This window comes from Gadus macrocephalus, chromosome 4 (assembly GCF_031168955.1).
Source record: "Gadus macrocephalus chromosome 4, ASM3116895v1".
In the NCBI taxonomy this organism is placed as follows: domain Eukaryota; kingdom Metazoa; phylum Chordata; class Actinopteri; order Gadiformes; family Gadidae; genus Gadus; species Gadus macrocephalus.
In genome coordinates this window covers 14658617-14671087 of record NC_082385.1, presented here as the reverse complement: position 1 = coordinate 14671087, position 12471 = coordinate 14658617, and the positions used below count along the sequence as shown (strand labels likewise).

The following is a 12471-nucleotide window of genomic DNA, read 5'->3' as shown; positions in this document are numbered from 1 at the left end:
ATTCTCATGCTCTCCCGTCAAATATAAAAGAACAACGCACATGTTGAGGCCTCCGAGGAGCAGGAGAGAGCTGTAACAGCCAGCAGAGAGCACCAGAACGCCTCGATCATACCACTTATTGACCGACCTATAAACTTCGTTTTGGGGTAACATTTGAGCAATAACCCTTTTGATAGAATATTATCAAATGGATGTATTATAAAATAAGTATATGGTGATAAGTACACTCCAATCATTTTATCCATCACTGTTCCTGGGAAGGTGGACTGTCTGAATTGCACTTATCGATGATCCCCAAAACGCAGGAGCATTAAGCACCTCGTGGCATTCCCAGATGGACGGAGAGTAGGATTAGCCGGCCTGGTTAAGATACTACTGTTCTCCAGGCCGGAGTTCCTGTCCACTGAGCGGGGACCTGTCACCGTGCTCAGCAGCTGGGTCCTGGTTCGGTTGATTATTTTCTTTTGGGGTCTGGAAAGAGTTGGGATCCGAAAGGCAAACATGAAACATCTCTATAGCCTCATGCCTCTGTCTCCAGGTAAGAACTGGACTGTACCCTGGAAGTCAAAGTCAAGTTTTTGTTCATTTTAAAAATAATCTTTTGATTAGAATAATTGATATATGCAGCGACTGTATTTTAATTGAAGAATCTTTTTCTTTTTTTGTCTTCGTCCTCTCTTTCCTCTACCTCTCTATTCTTCTCCCTCTCCCTTCCTGAGAAGAAGCCGTCATGATGACTGACAGCACGGGTCCAAACAGCTCCGACCCCCCGCTCCGCGTCCCGGAAAGCCGGGCCCCGCAGCAGGGCCCTGTCAACATCACCTACGTGGAATTCTACCTGCACAAGCCCTCCATCGCCGCCGTGTTCGCCGTGTCCTACCTGCTCATCTTCCTGCTGTGCATGGTGGGCAACGGCATCGTGGGCTTCATCGTGCTGCGCAGTAGGAACATGCGCACGGTCACCAACATCTTCATACTCAACCTGGCCATCAGCGACATGCTGGTGGGCATCTTCTGCATGCCCACCACCCTCATCGACAACATAATCACAGGTCAGAGGGGCAGGCATTGGGGAACCGTGTGTGTTATGGCAAACTTTAATCAATCAAATCACTTCAATCGATAAGACCCCGTAGGACATGAAACATGTTATAGCCTAGATGAGTATGAGAATATTCTTGAATTCATTTTTTTACTATTGATGGCAAATGTAATACTCACATATATTCGCTTTGCTGAAGCAATGCAGAATTTCGGATAAATAGAAATAGGCCTTCTAAATGTGAATCAAATGATATACACAATGCATGTTTCCAGAAATGTTCCTGGTTATTATTCCTGTAAACATCCTTTTATACCAAAAGGCAACCTTGGTGCACAAGGTGTTCAATTAAAAATGTCTTCTTACCCAAAACCTAATTTATGCATATTTCTTGTAACATCATGCTTTGCTGGAGCTGAAAACGACTTAAATATGTATTTTAAATGTATAAGTCAAAGGGTGGATTCTGTTGATTCTTTGTGTCTCGCAGGTTGGCCGTTTGGCAGCGTTGTGTGTAAGCTCAGTGGGATGGTCCAGGGGATTTCTGTCTCCGCCTCAGTCTTCACTCTAGTGGCCATAGCTGTGGACCGGTGAGATGTGTTTGCGTTGTATTCGTTGTGTTCCATAGTTGTGTTATGCTTCATGACCCACCTGCAATGTGTTTGTTTGGCGTGTCGCACTCAGAATACCTCAAGAAAACACTGCGTGAGGTTTGTCGTTTCCACATTATCATGGCACTTCTGGAGAACTAATCAGACGGTGTGATCCACCAGTCAGAAGTCTCCAATTCAAATCTCCCCCAGGGATTGGCTAGCATCCCCAAGGGAATGGACCAAATTTTTTAATTTAATTAAAATGTGCTCTATTGTTTTTTATTCTTGTTATTCCCGCTGGCCGTCAGGTTTCGTTGCATCGTGTACCCCTTCAAGCAGAAGATCACCGTCGGCCTCTCCAAGATGATCCTGGTGGTGATCTGGGTCCTGGCCGTCTCCATCATGTGTCCCTCCGGCCTCATGCTGCAGGTCACCAAGGAGCACAGCGTCCGCATCCGAACGGGACCCCTCGACGCCAACGCCGCCGCCGCCTCCCGTCCCTTCTACTGGTGCCGGGAGAACTGGCCCACCCAACAGATGCGCAAGGTCTACACCACCGTGCTGTTCGCCAGCATCTTCCTCGCCCCGCTCGCGCTCATCGTCATCATGTACGCCCGCATCGGCCTCACCCTCTTCAAGACCACCGTTCCCCCCGACGGCAGGGGCAGTGGCAGCGGAGGGACCCGGGACGACGGGGGGGTTGGCGGCGAAGGGAGGCCGACCGCCCCCGCGGACAGACGGCAGAGCGTCTCCAGGAAGAAGAAGCGTGCGGTGAAGATGCTTCTGGCGGTGGCGCTGCTCTTCGTGGTGTCCTGGCTGCCCCTGTGGACCCTGATGCTGCTCAGCGACTACGCCAGCCTCAGCGCGCGCCAGCACCGCGTGCTCAACATCTACGCGTACCCGCTGTCCCACTGGCTGGCCTTCTTCAACAGCAGCGTCAACCCCGTCGTCTACGGCTTCTTCAACGACAACTTCCGGCGCGGCTTCCGGGCCGCCTTTAAGTTCCAGCTGTGCTCGGCGGTCCTTGAACGCCAGAGGACCCTCTCCCTGAGGCTCCTGGGCCGCGCCGCCGCCGGGCCCCAGGGGAACCAGCCGCCGGCCCCTGGCGCTAGGGGGCTAGTGTCCAGGCCGCCGGGCGGAGGAGCAGCGGAGGGACCAGGCTGGGGTCAGGAGGAGAGGTGTGTGTCTGTGAGCAGTGAGGGGCAGGATGAACTTGAACTGGTCACTGAAGGCCCAGTTGAGGTGTCTCAGGTTTAGGTGTGTTTTGGAAGTTTATACGTATCAATTTACACTGCTAGCCAAACCTTAAGATCTTTGTGTGACTCGCTATTGGTTCGGCTTTACGTCAAGTGAACAACAATCTTGCACCCAACATATTAATTGAGGCTATTAGTATCTTGCAGATCTACACATCATGCAATGGTCTACACGTCATGAAATTTCAACCCCTCAAACTTTTTCATTTTGTTTGCAATGGTAGAGTAGAGGGCATACGAAGAGAGAAACATTTGAAGACGAATTGCAAACTTGCCTATCTGCTAGTTGGTTCACTCATTCGTTTGAACATTCACAAATCTTGGCTGTCACCTTATTGTGATTTGGGTAGAAAGTTACTATTATGAAGTGTTTACAAAACTTTGTAAACACTAAAACACTTTTGCTGTTTCTGTAAACACTTTAGCTGCATGCTGATCGGTTGATTGTACAATTTGTGTTTGCCACACTGATTGACAGAAAGGTATCACTTTAACACTGTAATCAGCCTTACACACGTGGTTGGTCGATGATAAATATTTGTGGTGTAATTTGTGTCATATATATATATATATATATATATATATATATATATATATATATATATATATATATAGGTAGGTGGTTATGTCACACCTCATTATCAGCATATGTCATTGTTTATGCCCATAAAGACTAACAGAGCTTTGTCACAGAGGCATCACAGTAGGACCAACACAGGTGTCACTCATAACACAATTGATGGGTGTACTCCTGTGATGTACCAGGGCAAGGGGAATAGACTAAGCTAGTGAAGATATATATTGAGTGCCCTAGTTCACTCAATGTTGAGACCAGGTCGCAAGGCTTATGATGAGGCTTATGATGAGTATTTCAGTATTGTAACTGTCTTTTATAGTGAAATGATTTTAGACTTGCTTATTTAAGTTAAGATCATCAGAGTTCGTCAGAGCAAGCTCCTGTAAATAATAAAATAATAGAACAGATTGTTCTATTTTAGAACAAGAAAGAATTTAGAATTTTAAATCTATTGACTCTTTAACTTAGGAGCATTAGGAGCAAATGAACCATCTGTCCACATTAGGAAAATACCCCACGGAGCCCTTCAAACACCATTAGCTAAACAATTCCTCCTGCTCCCTCACTGCCATAAGGATTAGGCCTACGTGACATTTGACTCCAAATTGGATCAGTTAAGACATTGTTAACCTTTAAGGTCCAAGAGCCATTTTGGTTCCCAGGTGTTTTAGCTGTTTTAACCTGAGAGCAGGATTTGTTAACGCCCACGGAATATCTGTATTTGCTGTAGATTTCTGTTCTGCGTTCTTTGGGAATTGTTTTACCCTTGTCGCTTTTGTTGTCATTTGAATCATGAATATGTAATAAATATGACAATTCCCTTGTAGTAACACTACTACTACTAGGTAATTTATCCAAAATAATATTTTAATTGTCTAATTTTTAATTGATCAACTGGTTTGTCAGTACCATCAGCAACATAAGAAAAACAAAAGTTATCAGCACAAATTAATTTAGATTTTATTATAAATAAGTACTCACAAACCACACATCAGTCAGATGATTACACAATCGTTAAACACTAGTGTTCAAAGTTTTTATGGAGAACAGAATTGTCAGTAACAATCACATTGAACATGAACTGATTTAAAGTTACATAGTCTTAAGTGAGTCATTTCTGGTAGTTAAATAACAAACAAAAAAGGAGGGCTTAGCACAAATAATTATTCATTCACATGTTTCTTATGTCTGAGGTTGTCTGCATCAAGTATTATAACGTTTTCTCTTAGGACAAAAACACAAAAAACATGTTATTGTAGCAAATTCTTTGTATTATTAACGACTCACATCAGGTATCGGAGAGAAAAGTTTTCAAGCATTCCAGTCAATCTTCGTTGGAAAAGCTTTTCAAGGTCTTCTTTGGTCACCAATGATGACCTCAATGCCGTCAATAACCTCAACCATCAATAATGTTCTCAATCATGTAAAAAGGGCCATAGTTTTACAAAGAGCTTTGGAGGTGTGAAATCATAATGCCTGAAAAAGTCTGAAAATGTATCAGACAAATATTTTCACCAAAGCAATGAATGGTCATCAACAATAATGCAAATTAAGTCAAATAACACCATGTTTCTTTTCCAGCTTGAATACATTGTAGTGAATATTTTTTGTCCTTGCGTAGGTAGTATTACCCTTTTGCTATAACTGAACACATTTGTTGAAGTCGGATCTGAAATAGAAACCAACGAACAGAGGAGTAAACGGCTTTAGCAAAGTGAGAATATATGCTTATAGGTAGCTAGATACAGTATATATAGGTAGAAAAGGGACGGCTCCTCAAGTCCCACTCTCGTGGTTTGTGGGGTTGGCCTCTTGGTCGTCCCGGTGCCCACGGTGGAGCCTCTTCACTGTGCTTCTACTTCCTGTTTCCTCCTTACTCTCTGTCTTCAGGGGAATCGATGGCGCTTTGACTTTGAGGAGAAACAAAGGATAGTCATTAAATGGTTAAGTCCTTTTGAAGAAGCTATTAAGCCAGAAGCGACTCACAGTGAATTCAGTGACAGTTCGTTATGGAGCAGGTATGGGTTACCAGGCCCAGAGATGCTTATAGGACAAAGAGGATATTGGGTATTGTACCCAGAAACTATCAATCAGGAGCCTTGATACCCTAGCCACGATGCTATCCTGCATCCAACGTTTGAACAGTTTCACGACAGAAGCATGAAATTAGGTTTTATCAACGGAAAACCGGTGGCATATGAAGTAATGAGGTTTATTTTGGTGTTACATGTTATATCTGTTTGTGTTTTGTTTTGTAATCAATTTAGTGAATCCATCTGCCCTGCCTTTTTTGGTTTGTCTGAGGTCACTTTGAGTTTATAAGTTAATCGGTTTTCTGGATGTCATTTTGTTAATAGCTTGGGCAGGTGGTAGCTGGTACATAAGCCCAGTGAGAAGAGCCAATTGGTCAGCTCCATCTGAGCAGTACTGGGTGTCATAGTTCAGGCGTCAGCTATTTTGTAATTCAAACATTTATTTTCTGTTCAATTTACATTGTGTGCATTTTTTTAATTGTTTCAGGTTGAGGTGGGAGCGGCCCATCCTGTTCTGTGGTGTTTGGTGACCCTTTCAGTATTGGTGACTTACATGTTGACGGAAGGAAGAAACCTTCCATCCGGCCGCTGTTATCGCCGTGGCTACCGGTGACGGGCGTCTCCTTCTCCTCTTCGTCCGTCACTATTCTCTGTCTGGCACTCTCAAACACAGACCTGATGACGATCGAATCCTCATAGGTCTGTTGTGAGAACAGTATGATTAAGCGACACAAGAAAAAATACACACACACACACACACACACACACACACACACACACACACACACACACACACACACACACACACACACACACACACACACACACACACACACACACACACACACACACGCCAATCAGTTTCTTTATGATGTCAGGGTAGATACTGCATCATTAAAAACAAGACAATTAATGTTATTCTATTCAATGGGAGGTTAAAGGGGAGTTTTTTCTGAAAAGTAGTATCTCCACAACTGCAACTTTAGTAGCAAAATGGAGCCCAGAGACTAGATTACCTGTTTTTGCTGGTTTTATGCGATCAAACACAACTTTGATGACAAGAACAACAAAGGTAAGATATCTTTGGTTGTAACTAGAAAAAGTATAGTTTATACTCAATCGTTTTTTGGAATCAGTGGTGTCCCAGCTTTCATATAATATATAGTTTGTGTAGATCAAATGGCGTATCAAATATTGCTGATGCATTGATGTGCATGTGCATGAAATACATACAACATATCTCTTGTTGTTGCACGCTCGTATTTAGTTTGAGGTTGGTATTGTCTGTCAATTAACTAAAAATGGTTATGATAAACTAAATGTTGAGAACATTACTTGTGTCACATGACTTCTTTCTTCTGTGTTTAAATCCCTTAGGGGGGGCTTAACCCGGTACCGGGGTATTTTGGGATGAGGTGGTTAAAGATAATACAGGTGTATTATTTGGTCTTCAACATGATATAATGTTCATACACAAGGACTGTACTGAATAAAAAAAAACGATCATAAAGAGAGCGTTGGTCGTCACCATGGGGATAACACCTCGTTCTTAGAACTCTTGACCCAATATGCATTATTTTGACTCCTCACAGTGTTTGATTTTGAACCCTTTCGGTGAAGTATGCTCAGGTAAGTTAAGGACAGGTTTCTAGAGGTTCACCTGAGATCCCTCCAGGTTGAAGGTTTGAGCGTTGTGACACAAGAGGAAGATATCCGTTTCCAGGTCCCCTACGCTGCGGTACTTGTGATTACGCACTCGTTCCTATGAAGCAACATCATCATATTATTGTCTTACAAAAGGCATTGCTTTCAAATCATGACATTCACCACCTTTTGAACGCATTAATTTGGCAAGTATACAATATATGGTCACATGAGAACATACCCTTTTATGTTACCGTACAGCATGTATATATAAAAGGCAATAAAAATGACCCAAATAGAATTGACTTGTTCCCAAAGAACTGCAGAGGGAATAATAAAGCACAGAAGAGACTAGTGTGGTTGGGCCCTTATTTTGTTCTATCACAAAATTGAAGAGAAATAAAAGGACTCTGCTTTTCCATTCTATTGCAGAAATAAGTCACCGTGTGGCAGCAGGGAGTCAAAAATGTCCTGCTGCCTGGAGGAACACTTTCCACGGTTAAATATGATGTTCAAGATAGTGAAGCATGTGTATCGTTTGAATCCAAAGGAATCCTGCAGAAAGCTGATTGTACTGTATGTTGTAGACAAAGGACTCTTTTCCTGCCCATTACAAACAGTAATGTATGTTGACTGCTATCACAACAGATTTATGTTGACACATGCAGCACAACACTAGCACGACATTATGGTGTACCAGCAAAGATTACTAACATCATCAGGAACTCATATAAAGGAATGACCTGAAGAGTGGTTCATGGCCAGCAGCTTACCGATGCCTTCCAAGTGCGAACAGGGGTGAGGCAAGGATGCCTATTGTCACCCTTCCTTTGCCTATTGGCGATAGATTGGATAATGAAGACTTCAACTGCCCAGAAGAGGAATGGCATCCAATGGCAACTTGGACACGATTGGATTACCTCGACTTTGCTGATGACCTGGCACTTCTTTCCCACACCCAGCAACAAATGCAGGAGAAGACCACTATCATCGCAACTTATTCAGCATACCTTGGCCATACTATACACAAAGGGAAGAGCAAGATCCTCAAAGTAAACATTAACAACACAACCCCCATCAGGCTAGAGGGAGAAGCACTAGAGGAAGTGGAAAGCTTCACCTATCTTGGCAGTGTAGTCAGCAAGCTGGGAGGGACAGAGGCTGATGTGAAGGTTCGGAGCGGAAAGGCAAGGGCAGCTTTCCACCAGCTGAAGAAAGTTTGGGGATCCTCTGAGCTGCCTAGAAACACCAAGATCAGGATCTTTAACTCCATGGTAAAGCCTGTTCTGTTCTGTACGGTGCAGAAACCTGGGGAACAACGGTCACCCCCATGAAGAAAATCCAGTCTTTAATCAGCAGCTGTCTCAGACGAATCCTAAGAGTACGCACGCCGAACACCATCAGTAACCTGGAGCTGTGGCAGCAAACAGGACAGCAGCCTGTTGAGGAAGAGATCCTCCGAAGACGCTGGAGATGGGTTGACCATACCCTTCGCAAGCCGGCATCCAGCACTGCAAGACACGCCCTCTTTTGGAATACACAAGGGGAAAGGAAGAGAGGCAGGCCAAGAAACAGCTGGCGCCGTGACCTGGATGCAGATGTGAAGAGGTCTGGCCATACATGGGGACAGTTGGATAAATTGGCCCAGGAAATGATAGGCCCTGACTGGAGAGCACTTGTTCGTGGCCTATGCCCAAAGTTGGGGCGGTAGGCGTAAGAAGAAGAAGAATGCAGCACAACACACATTTGTGGTGACCATGTATCACAGTTATTTGTTGTGATAGTATGTCCAAGTTAATTTGTTGTAAGAATGCACTGCATATATTTGCAGTCATTATTTATCCAAATACATGGAGTCTGCATCAACGTACATTTGAGTGCACAACGAAATTATCTAAATATATTTGCTGTGATAATGGGTCAGTCCACATACATCCGTAGTGATAATACCAACACAACAAACATCACAACAAATGTACCTTGTAACATTATCACTCTGTCCATGTACAGGATCGATGCATGTATTTTAAAGCATTATCACCCCACAGGTAACTTGTGCATTATCAGCCTCATGTTGATACACGATCATCACAGCGACAGAATGATGCAGTTTCCAGCCGGCTCTGTCTGTCTCATCACGAAGACTGAGCCCTGAGAGGGTAACCTGATTAAATTAATCTGGCACAATCTTTGCCATCAACCATTGTGGAAATAGTTCAGAAGGTCAATACTAGATGTTTTCCCCCAAGCAGATTGAGTTGTAATCTTTGCTAAGATAATCGTGAATATATTTAGATTGGTTTAGTTTGTGGGATAATGTGCGTGAAATGAAAATAAATTAAAAAACGTTGTTAACAACTAATATTTGTCTGTGATTGCTAAATCATAATTTGTGCTCCCAGACGTAAATCACTGCCTCAGAAGTCATCAGTCGTGCTTCCCAGAAAGGTTACCCATGACCTTTGAAATAATTCAAATACAGAATTGACTGCAAATCCCATATGGCTTTAGGATACCATTTAAATGTCCTTGCACATGCATGCCACTCTGTCCTTATAAATAAGCTACTCTATGTATGACTCTATAACCTGTCCAGTCCTACCTTGATCCTTCGGAAGTCCACCGGCTTCCGGATCAGCTCATAGTACTCCGGGACTTCCTTCTTAGAGGGCAGCTGAGCAAACCCTCTGCTGATCTGACGACCAAGCCTACGAACACACCGGTAACACACGTTAGACATGCCTGACACCTTTCATTTTCCTTCACTTCATGTGTATGTACATTTATGTATGGATGTCAATTATGGCACCCTTTGCACTCCTGATCATCCCTGGAAGGAGGGATCCCCCACTCTGCGTTCCTCCTCAAGAGCTCTTCCTTTCAGATTAAGGGAGTTTTCTCTTGCCCTCTGGGGGACTAGGGTCTAGGGGGGGGGGGGGGGGGGGGGGGGGGGGGGTATCATAAATATATGGCCCTTCAAGCCCTTTGAGACTACCGGTGATTAAGGGCTAAACAAATAACATTTAATTGAATTGAACTTCACGGAAATAAAGCTAGCCAAACCAGACGAAAGCCACGACACAGAAAGTACACAGTGCTAGTCTTGTGCATGTGATAATCTAAAGTCGAACCAGTGCAGCTCCATCACAGAACCAGGATCGGCCAGCCACACACGACCGACCCCCGGGGGCGGCGTCCCTCACCCGTCTTTGTAGTTGATGACCATGTCCACCAGCGTGTTGAGCTGTCGAGTGAGGCCGGGGGGGTTCGGAGGCAGCTTCTCCGCGGGGGGCCGTCCCCTCTTCCTCTTCACCTGCTCCCCGGCTTCCGGTCCGGTCGGGGGCTTCTTGTCTGCGTGGGGACGGTCCCCTTTGCGCCTCTTCACGTTATTATTGACCTCCTCCATGTCTGGTGTTGGACTGCTCTCTCCGAGCTCAGGCTGCAGGCGAGGGGAGGCAAGGCAAGGGCAATCTCACACGCGCCTCAAACTCGTTTGTTAAGTTGTGGAAGGGGGACGGCGCCGTCATTGCGTTGTGCCGCTGTGTGAGCAGAATAAAGCATGCACCCTTCGTCGTATGGTGTTTGAATTTCCTTTTCGTGCGCTCGCCAAATCGGGCTTGAACCGCGGTGGTTCACACAAAGACAAGGAGACGATAAGTGTGCACGCGGCAGCATATGATGCACGACGCATGCATTCATATGCAATGATTATGATGATTATGCACAAAAAGCAGCTCTTTCTCTCTGTGTGATGCGAAAGGCGATACACAAAAAAGCTACTGGGATAATGTGAATGGAATATTGATGTAGGAGTCAACGATACACATGCTCAGCTCACACAATTACATTATACAGCGAAACCAGGGACATTGAAATACAGTGATAAAGCACTGCTTGTGGACCATTTCTTCATACAGTACTGTAGTTCAGACAAGCGTACGCATGCGGAAAGTACCCAGACCACCACATAATCATTCAGCGTTAAAATCATCATATATTTTGAAAATGGATGCACAACAAACCAACCAACCCCCCCCCCCCTAAAAAAAAATAGGGTAATCTCTAAGCTGCGTGTACACACACACACATACACACACACACGCTCCTGCTGAACGCTCCTGTCTAACACATCACTTTCATTCTGAGGACAGGAGATGTGTAGCAGGACAAAGACACTCAACAAACGCTTAGCAAACGTCATCTCAGAAATAGGTTTTAAAAGCAGTGCTGCTGCTGCTGCTGCCGCTGCCGTCCGAAAGTACCGCAGCAGTTCTAGAGGCAACAGCCAGCTCCTACTACTACTACATGTGTAAGAGATGTCTCATCATGTCTGTGCTGCTCCTCACAAGCTCCATGTCTCATCCCTGACTCATCGGGCGAGATCCCCCCTCGTCCGTGCGACCCCCACACACACACCCTCTCTCCCGGTGTCCGCGTACACACCAGCGAACACTGACTACGGATAAAAGAAAAAAAACTTACAGGGACACTCGCTCTCTTTTCTGCGCGCACACACACACGCGCGCACACACAAACATGCACACACACACACACACACGCACACACGCACACACACACACACACACACACACACACACACACACACACACACACACACACACACACACACACACGCGCGCGCATTTATCTGTCTCTTCCGCAGTTCCACCATACGATGTAGCCAGGCCGACCGAGGACAAGAAGGAGAAGGAGACAGACGGAGAATGAAAGAAACAGGAGGAGATATTTACCTGACTGCACTGTGCGGGCGGGCTATCTGGATCGGCTGCAGCTGGGGGGGAGAGAATTAGCAAACCAGCATAGCGACGAGCCGCTAGTCTCTTCATCAGCTGATCACTCACACAGCAGAGCCCACGAGGGGGGCGAGGAACAGCGCGTTGTTCTTCATACACACGGGCTGGGGGAACATGGACATGTCACGCTCGTCCGCCCGAGAGTGTGACTGTGCGCGGCGGCCGCGAGTTGGTCTTCCTCTGCATGTTTTTAATATCGGCTGCGGACAGGGTTTTTTTTCCACTCCGCTTGTTAAAGTTGTCAGCGACATTGTTCCCGCCGGGAATGTTTTCGGCGGGGCTGTTCTGCTCCATCTCGCGCCATTTGACGGCGCGCGCTGGTCTCCAGCACCTCACAGAGTGTCGCGTGCATCATTTTATACTAAAGGTTAATAAATAGCATTGAAATATTATTCAAATGTGTATGCATAATGCGACGTTTTTCCCCGGCATTATAATTCCTGAATGTATATCTGTAGGAAGGAAGTTATCCGTGCTGATACTTGAGCTCAAGCTCATACCCCCCAGAACGA

The 12471-nt window shown here is 45.2% G+C and overlaps 2 protein-coding genes across 2 annotated transcripts; one reads left to right on the top strand and one right to left on the bottom strand.

Moving 5' to 3' along the window:
• On the top strand, window positions 1–4396 carry LOC132456158 (neuropeptide FF receptor 2-like). Its single transcript, XM_060050407.1, has 4 exons — window positions 1–538; window positions 723–1052; window positions 1533–1632; window positions 1944–4396. The coding sequence occupies exons 1-4, from the start codon at window positions 502–504 to the stop codon at window positions 2890–2892; spliced, it is 1416 nt and encodes a 471-aa protein (XP_059906390.1). The 5' UTR covers window positions 1–501; the 3' UTR covers window positions 2893–4396.
• A 72-nt stretch (window positions 4397–4468) lies between these two features.
• On the bottom strand, window positions 4469–12321 carry LOC132456159 (probable global transcription activator SNF2L2). Its single transcript, XM_060050408.1, has 6 exons — window positions 11897–12321; window positions 10349–10584; window positions 9748–9853; window positions 7162–7263; window positions 6055–6202; window positions 4469–5378 (listed from the first exon to the last, which is right to left on the bottom strand). Exons 1-6 carry the CDS (start codon window positions 11990–11992, stop codon window positions 5245–5247), a joined length of 822 nt encoding a protein of 273 aa, XP_059906391.1. The 5' UTR covers window positions 11993–12321; the 3' UTR covers window positions 4469–5244.
• Between the last annotated feature and the right edge of the window lie 150 nt (window positions 12322–12471).

Bases quoted from the DNA above. Each gene is read 5' to 3' on its own strand.
- LOC132456158 (XM_060050407.1), top strand. From the start codon at position 502: ATGAAACATCTCTATAGCCTCATGCCTCTGTCTCCAG. The intron at 539-722 runs GTAAGAACTGGA...CTTCCTGAGAAG, and splicing joins CCTCATGCCTCTGTCTCCAG to AAGCCGTCATGATGACTGAC. The intron at 1,053-1,532 runs GTCAGAGGGGCA...TGTGTCTCGCAG, and splicing joins CATCGACAACATAATCACAG to GTTGGCCGTTTGGCAGCGTT.
- LOC132456159 (XM_060050408.1), bottom strand. From the start codon at position 11,992: ATGAAGAGACTAGCGGCTCGTCGCTATGCTGGTTTGCTAATTCTCTCC. The intron at 10,585-11,896 runs GTAAATATCTCC...CCTCGCCTGCAG, and splicing joins CGCCCGCACAGTGCAGTCAG to CCTGAGCTCGGAGAGAGCAG. The intron at 9,854-10,348 runs GTGAGGGACGCC...GTGTGTTCGTAG, and splicing joins GTCATCAACTACAAAGACGG to GCTTGGTCGTCAGATCAGCA.